This window comes from Heloderma suspectum, chromosome 2 (assembly GCF_057233095.1).
Source record: "Heloderma suspectum isolate Gila_16-S chromosome 2, 16-S_ref, whole genome shotgun sequence".
Classification (NCBI taxonomy): Eukaryota; Metazoa; Chordata; class Lepidosauria; order Squamata; family Helodermatidae; genus Heloderma; species Heloderma suspectum.
The window spans coordinates 251,478,757-251,497,546 of NC_139459.1; the positions used below are offsets into that span (position 1 = coordinate 251,478,757).

Below are 18,790 nucleotides of genomic sequence, written 5' to 3' on the forward strand. Positions count from 1 at the left end.
TTCTTGGAGTTGATGGCAGTTTGGAAAGCTCTCCGCGCCTTCGAACCATACCTCTGGTATTGACACATCCAGATCCTCACAGACAACACCACAATTCTCTGGTACCTAAACAAACAGGGCAGAATGCCCTCCTCCCATCTTATCTCTCACACTCTACCCCTTTACAACTGGGTCGTTGCCAAGGACATCTGCTTGACCGCTCTCCATATTGCAGGACAAGACAACCTGTTGGCAGACTCTCTCAGCCTCCTCCTTCGGTGCTCCCACAAATGGCAGTTGGCCAAGACAGTTCTGCAACTAATTTTCACCCAGTGGGGCCAACCAGAGATCGATCTCTTTGCGACTCCAGCAAACACAGCCTGCGAACAGTTCTGCTCCAGAGCCGGAGTTGGCCACGGGTCACTGGGCGATGCCTTTTTCCTAGAATGGACAGACCACCTATTCTATCTCCCCCCCCTTCCCACTACTCACGAGGGTGATCTCCAAAAATCAGGCAGGAAGCCACAAACTGCATTCTGATAGCCCCCTGGTGGCCCAGGCAGCCATAGTTCATGACGCTACAGAACCTAGCACATGGACATTGCTTGCTGCTCCCGCTGATAGACAACATGATTTCTTGGGACCGAGGTCAGATCCTCCATCCCGATCTCCACACCCTGAACCTCACGGCATGGAGGATCCAACCTTCACACACCACTCTCTGCTGATCCCGCCAACAGTGCAGACCATACTCAATGCAGCGAGAAAACCATCCACATGCTGGTCATACTCAGCCAAATGGGCTTCCTTTGTTCAGTTTGCAACCGACACCAACTGTAAACCTGATAAGTGACATCTGATCAATATTTTGTCCTTCCTCCAGCACCTCTACAGCAAAGGCCTGAAGTACTCCTCCATCAGTGTGTATGCTTCAGCGATTTCTGCTATGCGGGGCAACATCGACGGGTGCCCCATCTTCAGCCACCCTTTATGCAAACAATTCTTACGGGGACTCAGAAACTTGGCTCCCCCCGTGAGCCTTCATTCTTCAATGGGACCTGACCCTGGTGCTCAACAGCCTCACAGCAGTGCCATTTGAACCGCTTGTTACTGTGGACTTGAGGCTGCTCTCTTGGAAGGTCGCCTTCTTGGTAGCCATTATGATATCGAGGAGAGCAAGTGAACTCTCCGCATTATGAATAGACTCACCTTATACCATTTTTCACAAGGAAAAGGTGGTCCTTCGGCCGGACTTAGCATTCCTTCCAAAGGTAGTCACGGACTTCCATGTGAATCAGCCAATCATCCTCCCTGCCTTCTTTCCATCTCCAACTTCCAATTTGGAAAGGCGGCTGCACACTCTAGATGTCCAGAGAGCCCTGGCTTTTTATAGGTCTCCGACAGAGCCTTTCCACAACTCGCAACAGCTCTTCCTCTGCTACGGAGGACACAACAAGGGCTCTCCAGAGACTGGCCTCCTGGATAGTACACACCATCCGACTGGCGTACGTCTCTGGGAAGGACTTACCAGCCCGAATTCAGGCTCATCTGATGAGGGGAGTGTCGACTTCCACGGCTTTTGCAAGAGGTGTCCCTCTTGTAGACTTACGTAAGGTGGCTACCTGGTCTAAGCCTTCTACTTTCATAAAGCACTACAGATTGGACATTCGAGCTCAAGCGGACTGCACCTTTGGCAGGGCTGTGCCTTCATCAGTACTACATTGAGACACCGACCCACCTCCGGTAAGTTAGCTTGTTACTTGCCCATATGTGTGATGCACAGAGGCCACGAAGAAGAAAGTCAGGTTGCTTACCTGTAACTGTAGTTCTTCGAATGGTCATCTGTGCATTCACACAACCCTCTCACCGTCCCCACTTCAGTGTCAACAGTCTGTTGGAACCGAAGTGTTCTTCTCCTCGGTCCAGGACTCTTGCCATCTCAAGGAACTGAGGGGAAGGCGGGAACCCACGCTATATATGCCACAGGCGGTGGGGGAGTGGTTCCCACCAAAAACTCTGCAGCTTGGAAGTTTCCCAAACAAGTCTCCACGCAGGCGCAGAGCCCATATGTGTGAATGCACAGATGACCACTCGAAGAACTACAGTTACAGGAAAGCAACCTGACTTTCTCTTTCATGGACAGTCACTGCTAACTCAGATCCCATCAGCATGGACATGAAGTTGGGAGTTCTTGCCCCAGTGTGCATCACTTTACACTTGTATACATTCAGTCACGTTTGCCATTTGGATGTCCATTCTCCCATTTTGGAGAGATTCTTTTTTAATGAAAGCTTCTCTTCAAGAAATGTGAGGACTTGAGTTAATGTTTGAGAGGCTCTGAAACACTGCAGGGGGTCAAAGATGGGAAAACTACAGTGCCTGAGCTGTAATTGCTTGCAGTATTTTAAAGAACTCTAAAAGGTTAGTGAGACAAGACTTACCTTTGCAGAAGCCACGTCGATTCTTTTTCAGCAGGGCTTGCCCTTCTATGTGCCTACTAATTTTATCTTTAATAATGCTTTCAACAAATTTACTTGGAACATATGTTAAGCTAACTGGCCTGTAATTTCCCAGATCCCCCTGGATCACTTTTGAAAAACTGGCGTTACATTGGCCATTCCCAGTCCTCTGGTACAGAGTCTGATCTTAGAGACATGTTACATATTTTTGTTAGAAGATCTGCAATTAAAAACTCTAGGACTTCTGGGCTGGGTGATTTAGTAACTTTCAGTTTGTCAGTAAGGTTGAGAACTTCATCTTTTGTCACCACTATTTACCTCAGTTCCTCAGACTCCCTTCCTGAAAACATCAGTTCAGGTACAGGTATCTATCCTACATCTTTTGCAGTGAAGACAGATGGAAAGAATTCATTCAGCTTCTTCGCAATCTCCTTATCCTCCTTCAGTACTCCTTTAACTCTGTTGTCATCCAACGATCCAACTTCCTACCTCTCTGGTTTCCTGCTTCTGATATATTTTAAAAATTATTGTTGGCCTTGATATTGTTAGTGATATGCTCCTCAAAATACTTTTTTGCATCTTTTAGTGTCTGCTTACATCTCCTTTGTGCAAGTTTGTGCTCTCTGTTGTTCTCATTCGGACAAGATTTCCATTTTCTGAAAGAAGCCTTTTTCTCTCTAATAGCTTCCACTGCTTGTTAACCATGCTGGTGACTTCTTGGACTTGGTACTACCTTTCCTAACCTGTGGTATATATTCTAGCTGAGCTTCTATTATTGTGGTGTTTGGTAATTTCCAAGCTTTTTGAAAGGCTTTAACCTTTGTGATGTCCCCTTTCAACTTCCTTTTCACCAGTTCCCTCATTTTAGAGAAGTTTCCTCTTTTGAAGCCAAATGTGACTGTGTTGGACTTCCTGGGCAATTTTCCACTTAAATATATATTAAATCTGATAGCACTGTGGTCATTGTTTCCAATATGGGCCAGTCACAGACTTTGGGCCAGTCACTGACTCTCAGCCTAACCTATCTCATAGGGTTGTTGTGGGGATAATATAGAGAGGAGGAGGATCATGTAAGCCACCTTGGGTTCTTTGCAAGAGGAAGAAAGGTGGAATATAAATGCAATAATAATTTTTAAAACCACTAATATCTTTTACTAGGTCCTGGGAGACACCACTTAGGAAATGATGCCAGATATGTGTACTTTATAGTCATTAACTGTTTCCAAAGTACAACAGTTGAGGTTTGAAATGATTGTGAGATTCTTTTTTCCCCCTCAGCAATATTGGAATATTTTCACTGAAAAGTAACACAAAAAGCCCATCCCACCCATACTCTAGAATAACCCAGTGTGGACTGAATGTGCAAATGGATGGAGAGGAAGCAAGGGCTATGCAAGTCTTCCTACTTCTCCTTTCAGTCACATCCCAGCCCATCCTATTGGGCTGTGTATTGCAGGAGGCCGGTTTGTGGCAAAACAGGGAAATGCTGCTTTCTTCTTCAGATTTAATTTTAATTTTATTAGCTGTAGGTGTGCTCTGAATATCTGCCTGTGCTCTGATGCCAGAGCAGTTCAGTGTGCTAGGAGCACGCTCTGTAGTGAAATGGTAATTGAAAAGCTCAACAGGACTCCTGCTGGTAGGTCTGTCAAGAACCGCTAAGCACATTCATTAAAGCAAACAACGCTCCCTCTTCTGCTTGGCTTCACCACCTTTATTGTGTGCTTCGCAACTGTGGCTGCAGTCAGAAAAGGGCATATTGGAAGACTCAGTCTATCAACTAAGCTCAGGTGGCTGTTCCCAGATAAACACAATACATATGCCTCTCTATCTGCACACAAAAACTCTATTCTGCTTTTAACCTCACCTTTCCCTTTCTGTGATCTATGAATGGAAAGGTCTATAAATGGAAGAACAAATACTATTTTTTTTTAATCAGCCAATGATGTAATTGAATCCTTACTAATAATGGTAGGTTGTTGTTGATAGAAATGAATTAACTTCCTACTTGTGGAAAGATGATGAAACAGGGGAAGGAAACTGAGCAAAAGACACCCCAAGCATTTTGGTATAGTAGAAAGTGAGTTACGGGCATGCTATATTCATGCTCAAGAGCCAGTGTGGTGTGGTGTAGTGGCTAGAGTGTTGGACTGGGAGCTGGGAGATCCGGGTTCTAGTCCCCACTCAGCCATGGAAGCTCACTGGGTGACTTTGGGCCAGTCACAGACTCTCAGCCCAACCCACCTCACAGGGTTGTTGTGAGGATAAAATGAGGAAGGAGGATTATGTACGTTGCCTTGGGTTCCTTAAGGAGGAACAAAGGTGGGATATAAATGTAATAAATACATACATACATACAAACATACATACATACATAAAGTGTTAAACATGTGAGTGCTTCAGGAGAATTGTAAAACTTAGTTCAACATGGCCATGCTGACTTAAAATTCCTGATGATCTCTTCAATGGCCAATTCATCAAATACAGCACTGGCTCTATTGATTTCAACTTTGGGTCAAACTACATGTTGCATTAATTGCATAGTGTATAGCTGAGGCATATCTCTTTTTTTCTCTACAGTAAGTCCTCACAACTCCACTTCAGATTGGGACCACCACGTACCAGGAGGGGAGGTTTAAACCTTCCCTTCCTCCACTGTTGGCTTCCCCAAATCCCCCCCACGCAGGGGTTAAAAAAAGAAAAAAGGTTCAATCGACACCAATGGAGCCTTTTAATTTTTTAAAAATTAAAAAATTTAATTTACGCACTCCCTGCGTGAGTGTATGTGTGTGTAATTTTGGGAAGAAAATGGTGGTGGTGGGGAGTTTAATCCTCCTCTCTCAATGCATGGCGGTCCCAATTAAACTCAAGGCTGCACACACTTAAAAAAGATAAGCCTTGGCTACATGCTATGCAATTAACATGATAGGTAGTTTGACCCTTTCTTGACTCTCAAATAGGGTTGAGCAGGTTTCCTTAGTTCTGTTCCCCCATTGTTCAGTGGGTTTCCTTGGTTCAGCATTATGCTCTGCCTTCCTTCCAATGTAACATGGATAATGTCTAAAGTTAATTCCAGAACTGGCTCAGTGCATTTTGCTGCAGCTTTCCTTTCCTTCTGTTTGGAAATGTTCTGTTCTGTATTTCCCTCTGTCTTACTGATGTGCACAAGAGATAACTGATAAAACAACAACATGTATGGTCAGATGAGCAGGTGAGCATACAAACCCCTGAATACATCAAGATTCTATTTATTCATTTGTTGTTGTTCTTGTTTTAAAATTATGTCCCACTTTAGGCAGATAACATAAAAATTAAAACACCAAAACCAGCAATCAGAATAATACAATAAAGGAAAACACCCATCACAGCTACAGTAAATTTCCCAATCAGCTTCACACCTCCACAAAAAAATCACGAAAAAGCTCACACTTTTACCACATGGTGAAATATATACAAAGATGGGGCCTAGTGGGCTTTCCTAGGGAAGGCATTCTAAAGCATTGCTGCCATAACCGAAAAAGTCCTGCCTGTACCACACCATTGTCAGCAGGAGGATCCAAACCAGAATCTCTGATGTTACTTGGAGTGCTTGGAAGGGAACATACAAGAGAAGATGTCCAGGTCCCATGCCATTCAATTCTTTAATGAGGTAGGACTTTTTTGTGTGGTGTTTTATCTGTTTGCACAAGTGCTTATACATATTGGTAAGGTAGAGGGGAGAAAAGATGAGAGCATTGTGTCAAACTGCATATGTGCAGAGGTCTCTACAAAATTTGGAAATTAAAATGAAAGAATGTTGGATTCATGAGGCAGTGATCCAAATCCACAAGACCAGGTAATTCAGAATCCTAAAATCTGGAGAGAAATTTGGATTGGGAGAATTTTGTAAGCATTTCTACTCCCAAACTGTCATGTGCAGGTCCATTCATATTTATAGTCTATAGCGCCTTCTTCTCAGGTAGCTGTCAGTAATCTTTGCATTGGGAACCTTGACAATGGGGGTCCTCTCTGCCCAATCATTTCCCTCCCGGTTGGGTGAATCACACCCACCAAACAAATTGGTAACAGCCTAAACAAGATCATCAATGGTTTGCTGTATTCTGTAATGACATAATAATTTTAAAACTGCAAGCAACAAATGACAGAAGAAGAAATAGCACTAGATTGAATGTGTGAGTTTAGAAGGAAGGAGAATGCCTGGGGAAAACAGGGATTGGTAATTAGATTGCAAGTTTATCATTGTGCAGGAAGGTGTCTCCTCTCACTTAATAGGGATGGCCCAGTAGAGCAGAAGCACAGCAAGCATGAAACTGTAAGCCTACCATGATAATAGTCTTTGAGGAATACTCTGTCTGCAAAATATTAATCCTCAGGCAGCACTGCCTAGTTATTCCTACTTGTTGGTAGCCTAAGCTGTGCCTTCTGGAAAGAAAAAGGGAGAGGGAAAGACAGAGAAAATGGGGATGTAGTACCTAGAGCTCCATCAGAAGTTGCTACTCACTATCTCAAAGCATCTCCCTCACCCCAGAAAACAGATGTACTGTCCAGACAGGTGACTTTTTACTTGTGCTTTGGGATGTATGAGAAATTTGTTTCAATTTGTATTTGTTCAAGATTTACCCTGTTTGCATCTTCCGGATCGAACACGGACTCTGATGCAATCTGCAGTCAAAGCCCGTACATTTCTGAGCTTGCATGATTCACGGACCAAAAAATATACATCTGACAGCATGCATACATTGGAAAAATGCACATGGAAAAATGAACACTTCTGAAAAATGTGCACAAATACACTTTAATCAATGGGAGAAGAATTTACATTTCAAAGATGCACACAATTGAGGCATACATTTGGAAAAATACGGATTTTCACATGAAAACAAACAAAACTATCAATCAGATATGGATTTGAGGCAGAACGAGCGTTGAGATGGAATTTAGAGAACTTGACTTTTGCTGATTCATGCATCCCTACTTGTGCTACAATAAAAAGATTGAGCTGAGTGTGGCCGGAGGGGGTATCACCTATGTTGAATACCCAAAGCTATTTTCTGTCCATGTAGGCATACTAAGTAGTGAGTTCATGGCTGCACATGGCTTGCTCCACTAATGTTAATGGGGTCAAAATAAAGCTCAATAGGAGCTTGATCAATGACATCTGGTGTCAAGCAGATCGATGACTGCACCAAGTGCTGCATTGTTAAAAAATGTATGCACTTTCACATGTTATTCTTGCATCCAAAAATACATGTAGATGTAAATTGAAAGTGACATACATAAAACTAGGTAGCTCCAAGAGAAGTCTCATGAACAGTGTCAGACAAAGTATGTCTGACAAAGTTTTTATTCCAACTGGGAAATGTACATAGCCCCCTAAAAGGAACATGATTTAAAACTCAGAACAGAAGTCGTAAAACAGCAGCAATTACCCTAATCAGATTGCGTCTCCCCCACACACATAGCTTTTTCCCTTTCAATTTGGGAATGACTGAAGAAACATAGGAGCAAAGAGGAGGGCTAGCTCCTTTGCTTTTTGAACCACATCCACCATTTCTTCAGCTCAAAGGAGGATTAGCTCTTCATTAACTTTGGAAAGGGGACACCTTCGCTAGACAGAAGAAAGGCACTGAAAGCTGCATGCATATTGGTGGCATGTGGTTATCACCTGCATGGAAGAATTCATTTATTGGTATAATTTTGGGGGTCACATTTTTTAAAAAAATGAAGACATATTTATCTAAACATTAAAAATTATTGCCATTTTTGACCCCTCCTGAAAACACAACATAATATAATTTGTTAGTTGGTTTATTTTATTTGACAGACTACATAGGTTCATGATTTGGTTTGCTACACTAAATTACCCTTTAATAATGAGCATATAGAATACCAGATATGGCCCCCAGGTTACTCTTGTAATTGAACGAGGAAAGTATTTAAGGAGCTGTCTGTATTGGTTAAGATTGTCATGATAATAGTACTAAGAGATGGGTGACTTTAAGTAGAAACCTAATGATTAAAGCTGTATGCTAAGTAAGTATTAATTGATATTCAATAAACAACAATTTTACTTGTGAATGTCATTGGATAGATGTAAAATACTACAGCTCTGACAGCCATTTCATCTTCTTACCCACAGTGATCAAGTTTGTATGATCACGGCATGGTTAATAAGCCATGATGGTAGCTTGTTAATCCCACTGCATGTGCTAGCCAGATTTCCTCAATTGCGCTTCCTGGCATAGCTTGCTTTGTCATCCGAACCCAGACGCCATGGGTTGTTTCAGAGGGCAAAAACCCATGGGCTGTTGCTGGATTATTTGAGGGTCGCTGTCTCCCCAACAAGCCATGCTGCCTGGGTTCGGATGACAGCGAGCCACACCAGTGAGGGTAATTAGGGAAATCCAGCCAGCACGTGACCGGCACACATGGCAGGGGAAATAAGCCACTGTGGCTTATTTCCCACGCTGTGATTGAGAAGAGGAGAGGAGTAAAACATAACAGGAGAATGGGGACTGAAGAATCTGATTGCACAAGGAAGAAAACTAGTCTGTTCTGTTTTTGTGGTGCAGATTTTTAAAAGACACCATTGCTGCTATTCATGTGGCCAGTGGTGACTGGTGACTCCAGTTCCAGAAGGGCTGTGATTCCATCCAGGGTTTTAGTTATCACCAGCCCAAACTCTTAACAGTGCTATCCAGGGTGCTGAAAGGTGCAATCTAAGGTGCTAAACCCATTTGGGGCATAGTGCTCAGCACCTTGGATAGCACCATTAGAGTTGGCTGGTGGCAACTGGCAAATAAAACCCTGAATGGAATTACAGCCCCTCTGGAACTGGAGTCACTGGCCACCACTGCACACATTACATTTTATATATTTTTCCCAACACGAGTGTCCCTCTCCATACTGGAAATCTGTAAAATGGCTTTCAGAGCCAAAGGAGATACGACAGGGGCAGACATGTTTGTTCTTCACATTTTTACCCCTTTCATATTATAAGTGGAGGATAGGGTTTTACTTTTTATAACAACAGGGGCATGTGGGTGAGGGGAGCTGAACTCTTCCCCTCCCTCCTTACCTACTCAAACGCTACCACTGCAGGCACTTTTCAGCCTGGCTCTGATACTGTATATGACTGTGCTAGAGAGAAAAGTGCCTGAAGCAATGGAGTACAGTATGATAAAGTGGGACATGGTTCAGCTTCACTCACCTGTGTACACATTTTGTTGTAAAAATTAGACACATTGCCACCAGCTTTAATATGAGAACAGGCAGATAGGAATAAACAAACACAGCTACTTCCATCATACCTATTTTGGCCCTCAGTCTCTTGCTTCGATAGAGGTTCAGGGATCTGGATGTGGCATACTGAACTGCTGAGCAAAAGCTAAAATCCAAAAGCCACTCCCCCAAGTATCGTGGGAAATCACCCTTAGCTAACTTCAGACCACTGGCACTAATTACTGGTAGCAGAAACTAAAAGCAACTTCTGAAGGTTTTTTAAAAAATGGATATTATTATTTATGCAACCCAAATTAACAAAAAATACATACAAGTTAATTTCATATATTAATACAGACCACTTTCTGGGTGGGAGACTGGATTGCCCTCTACCAGAGCCTCTATATGCTGAATGACGTCCATGGGCATGGCAACAGACATGACATTATCCTCTCCCCCGCCCCCCATTTTGCCTTTCTCCATGCTGGGAGATACACCTATCTCAGCACAGAGAAAAGGACTTGGCTGGCACTGGAAGAAGTAACCACAAGTCACTGGCATCATGCAGTGTGCGAAGCTACTTACCTGGTGCTGGGAAGAATGAATGCTCCTCCCAGTGTCAGCTGAGCCCCCTGTTGCCCGCAGCCCCGCTGTTATTTCTGGTCTAAGATCCTAGATAATTTGGAGTTCCTTCCAGGAGGCAGAGCTTAGAGGTCACGTCCCACCCCATGGAGGAACCCCAGGAGGCTCTGTGGGCCAGATGTGGAACTTCTGTGGGCTAGAGCTCCACAGTGCTGAGGAGGAGATGTCACACACACACCCCGACACACACACACACTGACCTTAATCACAGCACGTTACTTTTCTCCATAGGGGTGAATGAAGAGGTAAAGAGGTGCATTTTGGGACACCATTTGGGCTAAAAGCCTGTCTCCTGCCCCTGGTGACCCGAGTATCTTAGATCAGGAGAAAGTTTTGCTTCCTGTCAGTTGTGTCCGAGACAGAAGCTAATGTACAGGGGCCACTGAGAGCTGAGGTATCTGCCTGTCTACATCCATTCCCCACCCTGGGCTCCATTTCTTGATGTGATACTAGAATGGAGGGAACCTCCAGAGCAACCGTAGTTGGAACACTGTACCAATCAGCCATTCCCACTGAAATGAAATCTTCCATGTACCAGATATGTGGATGAAGGTTTTGCATGTTGGCCTTGTTGGCTTGGTGCTTGCTACACATTTTTTTCCTGTCCAATACTGCCTAGGCAACATCATCCAAGATGTTCTCCACCCCTACACCTGTCAGAACGTTTGTAATTTGTCCTTCTTTGTAAAATCTGAACACAGTCCATGCTTTTAGCAAACCAAGATGCCTATACCTAGCTCCAGTATAAAATGTAGATGCAGACTAGCTCCTTTGCCACTGTATATACTCCTCTTAAGTTAATTTGCCCACCTTACTCATTGAAAGCTTGCCTCTCGCTAAATGTGGCAGAGACTGCTTTTGAGTGAGCATTTGGCCAGACCAGGTGAGAAACTAGTTAATATGTTCCTCTCCTAAATAGCTTTACAAAGCTGAGTGAAATCTTACGCCAAAAGCTTTAATTTTGTTTGCTTGTTTCTAGGGAAATCTGGTAGGACTATAGAACCCTTTACCATTTGAAAACTATCATGTTTCTGACAGTCTGAGTGACGGCTTGCTCCCTGCAGTCTGTGGGCAAAATGCTAGGCCATGTCCCCAGATGGCTGCGCCAAGTCCTTCAACAGCAAACGATGCATCATTGAATATGTCAGGCTGAATTAGAAAGCAGGCTCATCACATTAATCTCAGACTCTGAGCTGGCAGTTCCTATGTTCTAGTGTCACTTGATCCTGGCTGTCATACTACTGTCTCCACCTCCACAGCCATGGGAAATCTCCCCAGGCAGCATACAGACAATAATGCACAGTAATGAAGCTGCTGGAGGAAAAACTTCACTGGCATTGGCCACCATTGGCTGACACCTTTCCGTTATATTAAGTTGCCTTATGGTGCTATATAGCTGAAGGTATTATTTACACTGCTATTCTTGTCTGCTGGCACTGACCATACCTGTTCATTGACTGGTACCTTATTGGACTATACTTAAGAAACATAAAGGGAAAATGTTATGGTATGTGTCTTAGTATTGTGCTGTGCCCCCTCCCCTCACAAATTCTGAATTCCCTTTCCCCTGAATTCTTAGTAGTGTGTTGCGCCTCCCTCCCCCTGAATTCTGCCACCCTCCGGTCCAAATTTTGCATCCTCTCCCTCTTTTTGACCATCCCAATGTCATGAGATGAAAGAAGTGAAGGTTACTGACAAGGGATGGACTCTATGCTAGCTTTAGTATAGATCCCTCAAAAATAAGTAATAACAGATGATGAAGGAATATCTGAACCATGATTACTTTGATTGCTTGGGCTAAGGTCTGAGCTTTCTCAGCCTCTTCCAGGGTTTTTCTGTTTTGCAGTAATGCTTTCTTGTGTTTAGAAGCAATTTGAAAATCGCCATTAATTATCCACACATAAGCAGATCCCTGCACAGAATGAGGCCTGTACAAATGTAGCACTTTGGATAGCCCACCTCTGATTTAACATAGGGAAGCCAAGGTGGATTAACTTGGAGATGCCAAGGTAGACTTGAGCACAGGATCTGATTTTTAATGCTGTGCTCAAACCTGGCTTCTCCAGTTAAAAGGACCTCAGAAAGAAGGATTCTTCCCAACAACTTGGAGAGAGCTGCAGAGCTGGGCTGAATAGACCAATACTGGGCTGGGTAGACCAATTGTCTAAATACAATATTTATTTCTTTCTGACTCAGTATGATGTTTGTTAAATTTGTAATCTGCCTTTCCACCAAATGTTGCGCAAGATGGCTAACTACAATCTAATATAAATACAATAAAATAATAAAATACAGTAAAACAGCAATAAAATCCAAAGTAAAAACTCAGAAACAGGGCAGGTAGAACACATCAATAAAACCAATAAAATGAGTTAAAGTAATTGCACTGATTTACAATGGCAACTGCTTTTGTTTTTTGGGGGGGGTATTTTTTATCTATAATGTTTTTATTGAATTTGCATTTGGGGTTTTTTGTTTGGTTTTTATTTTGCAATTTTTAATTATTATTATCAACAGTTCAAATAATATAGAATATAATCAAATTAATCAATAGAACCAGCAAATATCACAAAGTTCCCAATAACACAAAAGGCTGTACATTCTCTTGATTCTTGTTACACCAATACATTACAAATAATGACCACTTTTCTATAAATCTATTATTTTGCTGTCTTCCCTCTCTAACCCTTACTATATTAGTTAACTTAACCATATATATTATTTCCCATTCTTTGATAATCCAGTCATCAGCTGTAGGGGCTTTCAGTTTTTTCCAGTTTGCCGAGATCAGCATTCTTTGTTGTTTTTGTTGTTGTTGTTCAGTCGTTCAGTCGTGTCCGACTCTTCGTGACCCCATGGACCATAGCACGCCAGGCCTTCCTGTCCTGCACTCTCTCCCGGAGCGTGCTCAAGTCCATATTCATTGCATCAGTGATGCTATCTAGCCATCTCATCCTCTGCCGTCCCCTTCTCCTTTTGCCCTCAGTCTTTCCCAGCATCAGAGTCTTTTCCAGAGAGTTTTCTCTTCGCATTAGGTGGCCAAAATATTTGAGCTTCAGCTTCAGTATCTGTCCTTCCAGTGAGCACTCAGGGTTGATTTCCTTTAGGATTGACTGATTTGACCTCCTTGCAGTCCGGGGGACTCGTAAGAGTCTTCTCCAGCACCACAGTTCAAAAGCATCAATTCTTTGGCGTTCAGCCTTCCTTATAGTCCAGCTCTCACAGCCATACGTTACTACTGGGAAAACCATAGCTTTGATTAGACGGACCTTTGTTGGCAAGGTGATGTCTCTGCTTCTTACTATGCTGTCTAGGTTGGCCATAGCTTTCCTCCCCAGGAGCAAGCGTCTTTTAATTTCATGGCTACAGTCACCGTCTGCAGTGATCTTGGAGCCCAAGAAAATACAATCTGTCACTGCTTCCATTTCTTCCCCTTCCATGTGCCAGGAAGTGATGGGGCCAGATGCCATGATCTTCGTTTTTTAATGTCGAGTTTCAAACCAGCTTTTGCACTCTCTTTCACCCTCAACAAGAGGCTCTTTAGATCCTCTTCACTTTCTGCCATTAGGGTGGTATCATCTGCGTATCTGAGGTTGTTGATAATTCTCCCGGCAATCTTAATTCTAACCTGTGATTCATGCAACCCGGCGTTTCTCATGATGTACTCTGCATATAAGTTAAATAAGCAGGGTGACAATATGCAGCCTTGTCGTACTCCTTTCCCAATTTTGAACCAATCGGTTGTTCCATGTCTGGTTCTTACTGTTGCTTCTTAACCCTCGTACAGGTTTCTCAGGAGACAGGTAAAGTGGTCTGGTACCCCCATCTCTTTCAGAATTTGCCACAGTTTGTTGTGATCCGCACAATCAAAGGCTTTAGCGTAGTCAATGAAGCAGAAATAGACGTTTTTCTGGAATTCTCTTGCTTTCTCCATGATGCAGCGAATGTTGGCGATTTGATCTCTAGTTCCTCTGCCTCTTCGAAACCCAGCTTGTACTTCCGGTAGTTCTCGGTTCACATACTGCTGAAGCCTAGCTTGTAGGATTTTGAGCATCACCTTGCTGGCATTTCATGAGCGCAATTGTACGGTAGTTTGAGCACTCTTTGGCGTTGCCCTTCTTTGGAATTGGAATGTAAACTGACCTTTTCCAGTCTTGTGGCCACTGTTGAGTGTTCCAAATTTGTTGACATATTGAGTGCAGCACTTTAACAGCATTGTCTTTTAGGATTTTAAATAGCTCAGCTGGAATACTGTCATCTCTGCTAGCTTTGTTGTTAGTAATGCTTCCTAAGGCCCACTTGACTTCATTCTCTAGATGTCCAGCTCAAGTTCAGTGACTGCACTATCATGGCTATCAGGGACATTCAGATCTTTCCTGTATAGTTCTTCTGTGTATTCTTTCCACCTCTTCTTAATCTCTTCTGATTCTGTTAGGTCCCTGCCTTCTTTGTCCTTTATCATGCCCGTCTTTGCACAAAACGTTCCCTTGAGATCTCTGATTTTCTTGAAGAGATCTCTAGTCTTTCCCATTCCGTTGTTTTCTTCGACTGGGTGCTGTTAATAAATGCACTATCATCTCTATGTCATCAGATAGAACAACGTCCTTGACATAACCAAAAAGAATAATTATTGGATCCAAAGGTAGGCTATATCCTGATATAATCTCAATTTCAACTATTATCTTTAACCAATAGCCCTTAATGATTGGGCAAAACCAAAAAACATGAGCCATATCTGCGTTAGGCATTTTACATCTCCAGCACCTGTTATCGCCCTTATGATAAATGCGGTTAAGCCTTGCAAGCATTAAATACCAGCGGAACATAAATTTGAAAAAAAATCTTTCAGGTTTGTGCTAATAGTCTGCTGTGATATATTATTTCATATCAAGGTTCAGGTACCTACTGGAATCAGACAAGTTAATTCTCTTTCCCAGCCTTTGTGATAGTTATTAATTGTAAGAACTAAATCTAATAGAACTTTATAAAGCTTACTTAATAGGTTTTCCTAATTATGTATCATCAAATTTTCAAAGGTGGTTTTTTCCCGAAGAGGTCCAGATTTCCTTAGTAACCTTAAGGCTATACTTCTGCGCTGTAAACACTGAAAAAATAAAGGGTGGGAATATTGCATTTCGTTCCGTATTTTTTCATATGATTTAAATGTTCTGTTGAATGAATTTGCATTTGTTAGTTGCACTGAACTTTTAAGAAATGGCAGGATAAAAATATTTTAAATAAAATAAATACATTTAAGGCATGCTCCTTTATATATAGGTTATAACTACAATGCTAAAAGTAACGTTCCAGTTTTCCCGCTGTTCAGCTTATATTTTATCTCCATGGTATACAATCCTTCTGGTCATGCCATATGTCCTCCACTACTATATTACTTTATGCTTTATGTCCCCCTCTCTTAATACATTCCTTCACTGAAGACAAAGGGCTAAGCACACATTATGCGCAGACTCTTACAATAGAGATTTGATGCTGTTACTTGTTTATTGAAGAACAGCTTTGGAAGGGAGAGGTTTTGAGAAGAAAAGCAGCAGGGGAGGGGTGCTTAACCCTTTGTCCAACTACTGTTTCTATATTCAAATTTACTCCTTCTCCCACAGTGGCCTGTTCTTCTGCAGAATTTAGAACATGAGTAAACAAATCTATGTGTTTGCACATAATGTATAGAACAGATCTCGACTGAACTGAAAAAAAATATGGGAACTAAAGATGGGGGTGCATGCCCACACACACACACACACACACACACACACTTTGTTACCTGTCATGTCTGTGAAACAATTCAAGTTTTGAGGTGTCTCAAATAGGATAGGAATCTGAGAGCCATACTTGTAAAGTAGAGACAAATGGTTGCACAGCAGTACACTGTGTGATACTTCCTTTGATAACAGAATATATATATTTCTCTTTGATTAACTCCTTTTGTTTCTTGTCTTTGCCAGGTACCTGTGCTAAGGCCCATGGATTTAATGGTGGAGGCAACTCCAAGGAGAGTATTCGCAAATGCACACACATATCACATCAACTCCATATCTGTGAACAGTGACTATGAAACCTACATGTCAGCAGATGACTTGAGGATAAACTTATGGAACTTTGAAATAACCAATCAAAGTTTTAGTATCCTTTGCATCATGAATGTGGCTGGAGCTATCATCCAATCAGAAGAGTCCTGTTTTGAGAAGAAGCAGCTTGCTTGAACCTCAAGTTCGAATCTCTTAAATGGTTTGTTGTGTTGGTTGTTGGTTTTTTCTGTTCTACATTTGTACTTGTCCCTGTCCCACTCCCACATTTAACATGTAGACAAATGTTTATTCAAAAGTGTGGCAAAGTTTGAGGTTCGAAGTTCCATGTGGGTCCATTAATTCGCTTATTGTCTTTTTTCTTGTTATGATTCTTCACTGAGTATGGTTTAACACAGAATAGACTGCTTTTCTTCTCAGGAACCAAATGCATTTGTTCCATAAGAAGGTTGCACGAAGAAATCCAGGAAGAAAGGTGGAGCACTTTTAGGAGATTCTCTGCATAACCTGTCTTGAGGGAGTCACCAGTATTTTTGCAAGATGAGTAAAATATTCATCATGCCGATGGGCAAATGTTCACCATGCAATGAGTGACTTGACAAGTTTGCACAAATGGTTAAAGAATACCCACAGTCTTTGAATTGGCTATGAACCAGCCATTTCAGGGCTGATTTGAGTTCTGTGAAAGTACAGTTTGGTCATCCACAGGCAATCTATGGTACAAGCTCTCCCACACATTGGTCCAAACTGATATACTGTTATGGAAGACAAAGAATAGGGCCCCATTCACATTTACTGTTACTGACATAGGAGCTACATCACCATGACTCTTTCCCATACTGCTCTAGTACATATTTGAATACAGAAATCATGCGGACAGTGGTTCTTTCCCATCCAGAAACCATGTAGACAGTGGTTCTTTCCCATCTTATGTAGTAGCATATAAGCGTAAAAAGGACTCACACTCATATTTTCATGTTTGACAACACTGGGATACAGGAACCAGGTGACCAGGACCAGTTGTGTGGTTCCTTCCCTCCTTATCATTGCCCTCATCTCATTGTTGATTGGTCCTGGTCACCTAGTTCTTGTATGCCAGTGCAGTCAAAGATGAGAAACTGAGTGTAATCCCTTTTGTACTCCTGTATGCAGCTATATAAGAATTCAGACTCGTTCAGTGGAGCCCTGATTTTGGTACCAGCTGTTTTTGGAAAAGCTAATAGTAACAGTTCTTAGCATGGCTGGTGTCAAGCAAAAGGGTAAGTGGGGAAATAGGCTGGATAGTTGGAACAGTTGTCATTCAGTGTCCCCTCCCCTTGCAGTAGGATCCTTAGCAACACAGCATGGGGGAAAGGGCCTCCTTCCCTCTTACTTTTGCCTGGCTAAATTCTAGACTGTTTCCCTCTGGCAGTAGCACTGAAGATGTGGAGTGGAAAAGTGTGTTGTTTTTGCAAGAGAGTAAAGATGGGGAATTCTGTGCCCCTAGATGTGAGAGAGAAGAGATACGTGCGTGATCACTGCTACCTCAGGTAAGAAATAGTTGGGAAGTGTGGCAGCCGTGTTCCTCCAAAGCACTTTCTGGAGGTGAAATGGTTTGTGATGCTGTGAGAGAAAGAGAAGGGGGTGCCAGAGCACACAAAGGTTGGAATTTTACGCTCCCTGCATCACACAGAGTGATGTTGTGAGCAGGGATGTGCAAATCAGCAAAACCTGAGCGTGCCAAAATGCTCCAAATTCCATCTTGAAGCTCGTTCTGACGAGTTCATATCAGATTGTGAGCTTTGTTTTTTGTTTTTGTGTGAAAATCTCTGTGTATTTTCCTGCATATTTTTCCAAATGTGTGCATCAGTTGTGTGAATCTTTGAAATGTATGCATAGAATCATAGAATAGAATCATAGAATAGTAGAGTTGGAAGGGGCCCTTAAGACCATCGAGACCAATCCCCTGCTCAATGCTCATTCTTCTCCCATTGTTTAAAGCATATTTGTGTGCATTTTTCAAAACTGCGCATGCTGTCAAATGGGGGGTGGGGGTTGGCCCACATTGCAAGCTCAGAAATGCTTCAACCACAGATCTCATCCAAGTCCATGTTCAATCTAGGAGGTACAAACTGGGTAAATCCTGTTCAAAAACAAACTGAAACAAATTTCTTATATACCCCTAGTTGTGAGTTATGAAAATTCTGAGGTTCTGGTACAAAGTTTCCCAATTGATAATCAGGCAACACCGCTTATTCAAATAAATGCCAGAGCAGTGTGGGAAGATGCTACAAGAAAGCAGCTCCCATGCTTCTATGAATGGGGCCTAGGTAACTTCAGATTTCACTCATTGTAGAAGAGGATACCTTGGCGGCTTTGAGCACTTCAGATAAAATGCTCTATGCCAAACATATTGATAGTATTTTTATTATCAGATAATCTGTAATTTAAATTTGGGTCCAGGTAACCTAG

At 42.4% G+C, this 18,790-nt stretch overlaps 1 protein-coding gene across 5 annotated transcripts in view; it reads left to right on the forward strand.

The window, feature by feature from the left end:
• PPP2R2B (protein phosphatase 2 regulatory subunit Bbeta) overlaps window positions 1–18,790 on the forward strand; it is a 390,243-nt gene that overhangs the window by 340,255 nt on the left and 31,198 nt on the right. For all 5 annotated transcript variants that reach the window (XM_084838723.1, XM_084838724.1, XM_084838721.1 and 2 more), the window contains one exon: window positions 16,259–16,436. In XM_084838723.1, the coding sequence (XP_084694849.1) occupies window positions 16,259–16,436 (178 nt within the window). The remainder of the gene's footprint in view (window positions 1–16,258; window positions 16,437–18,790) is intronic.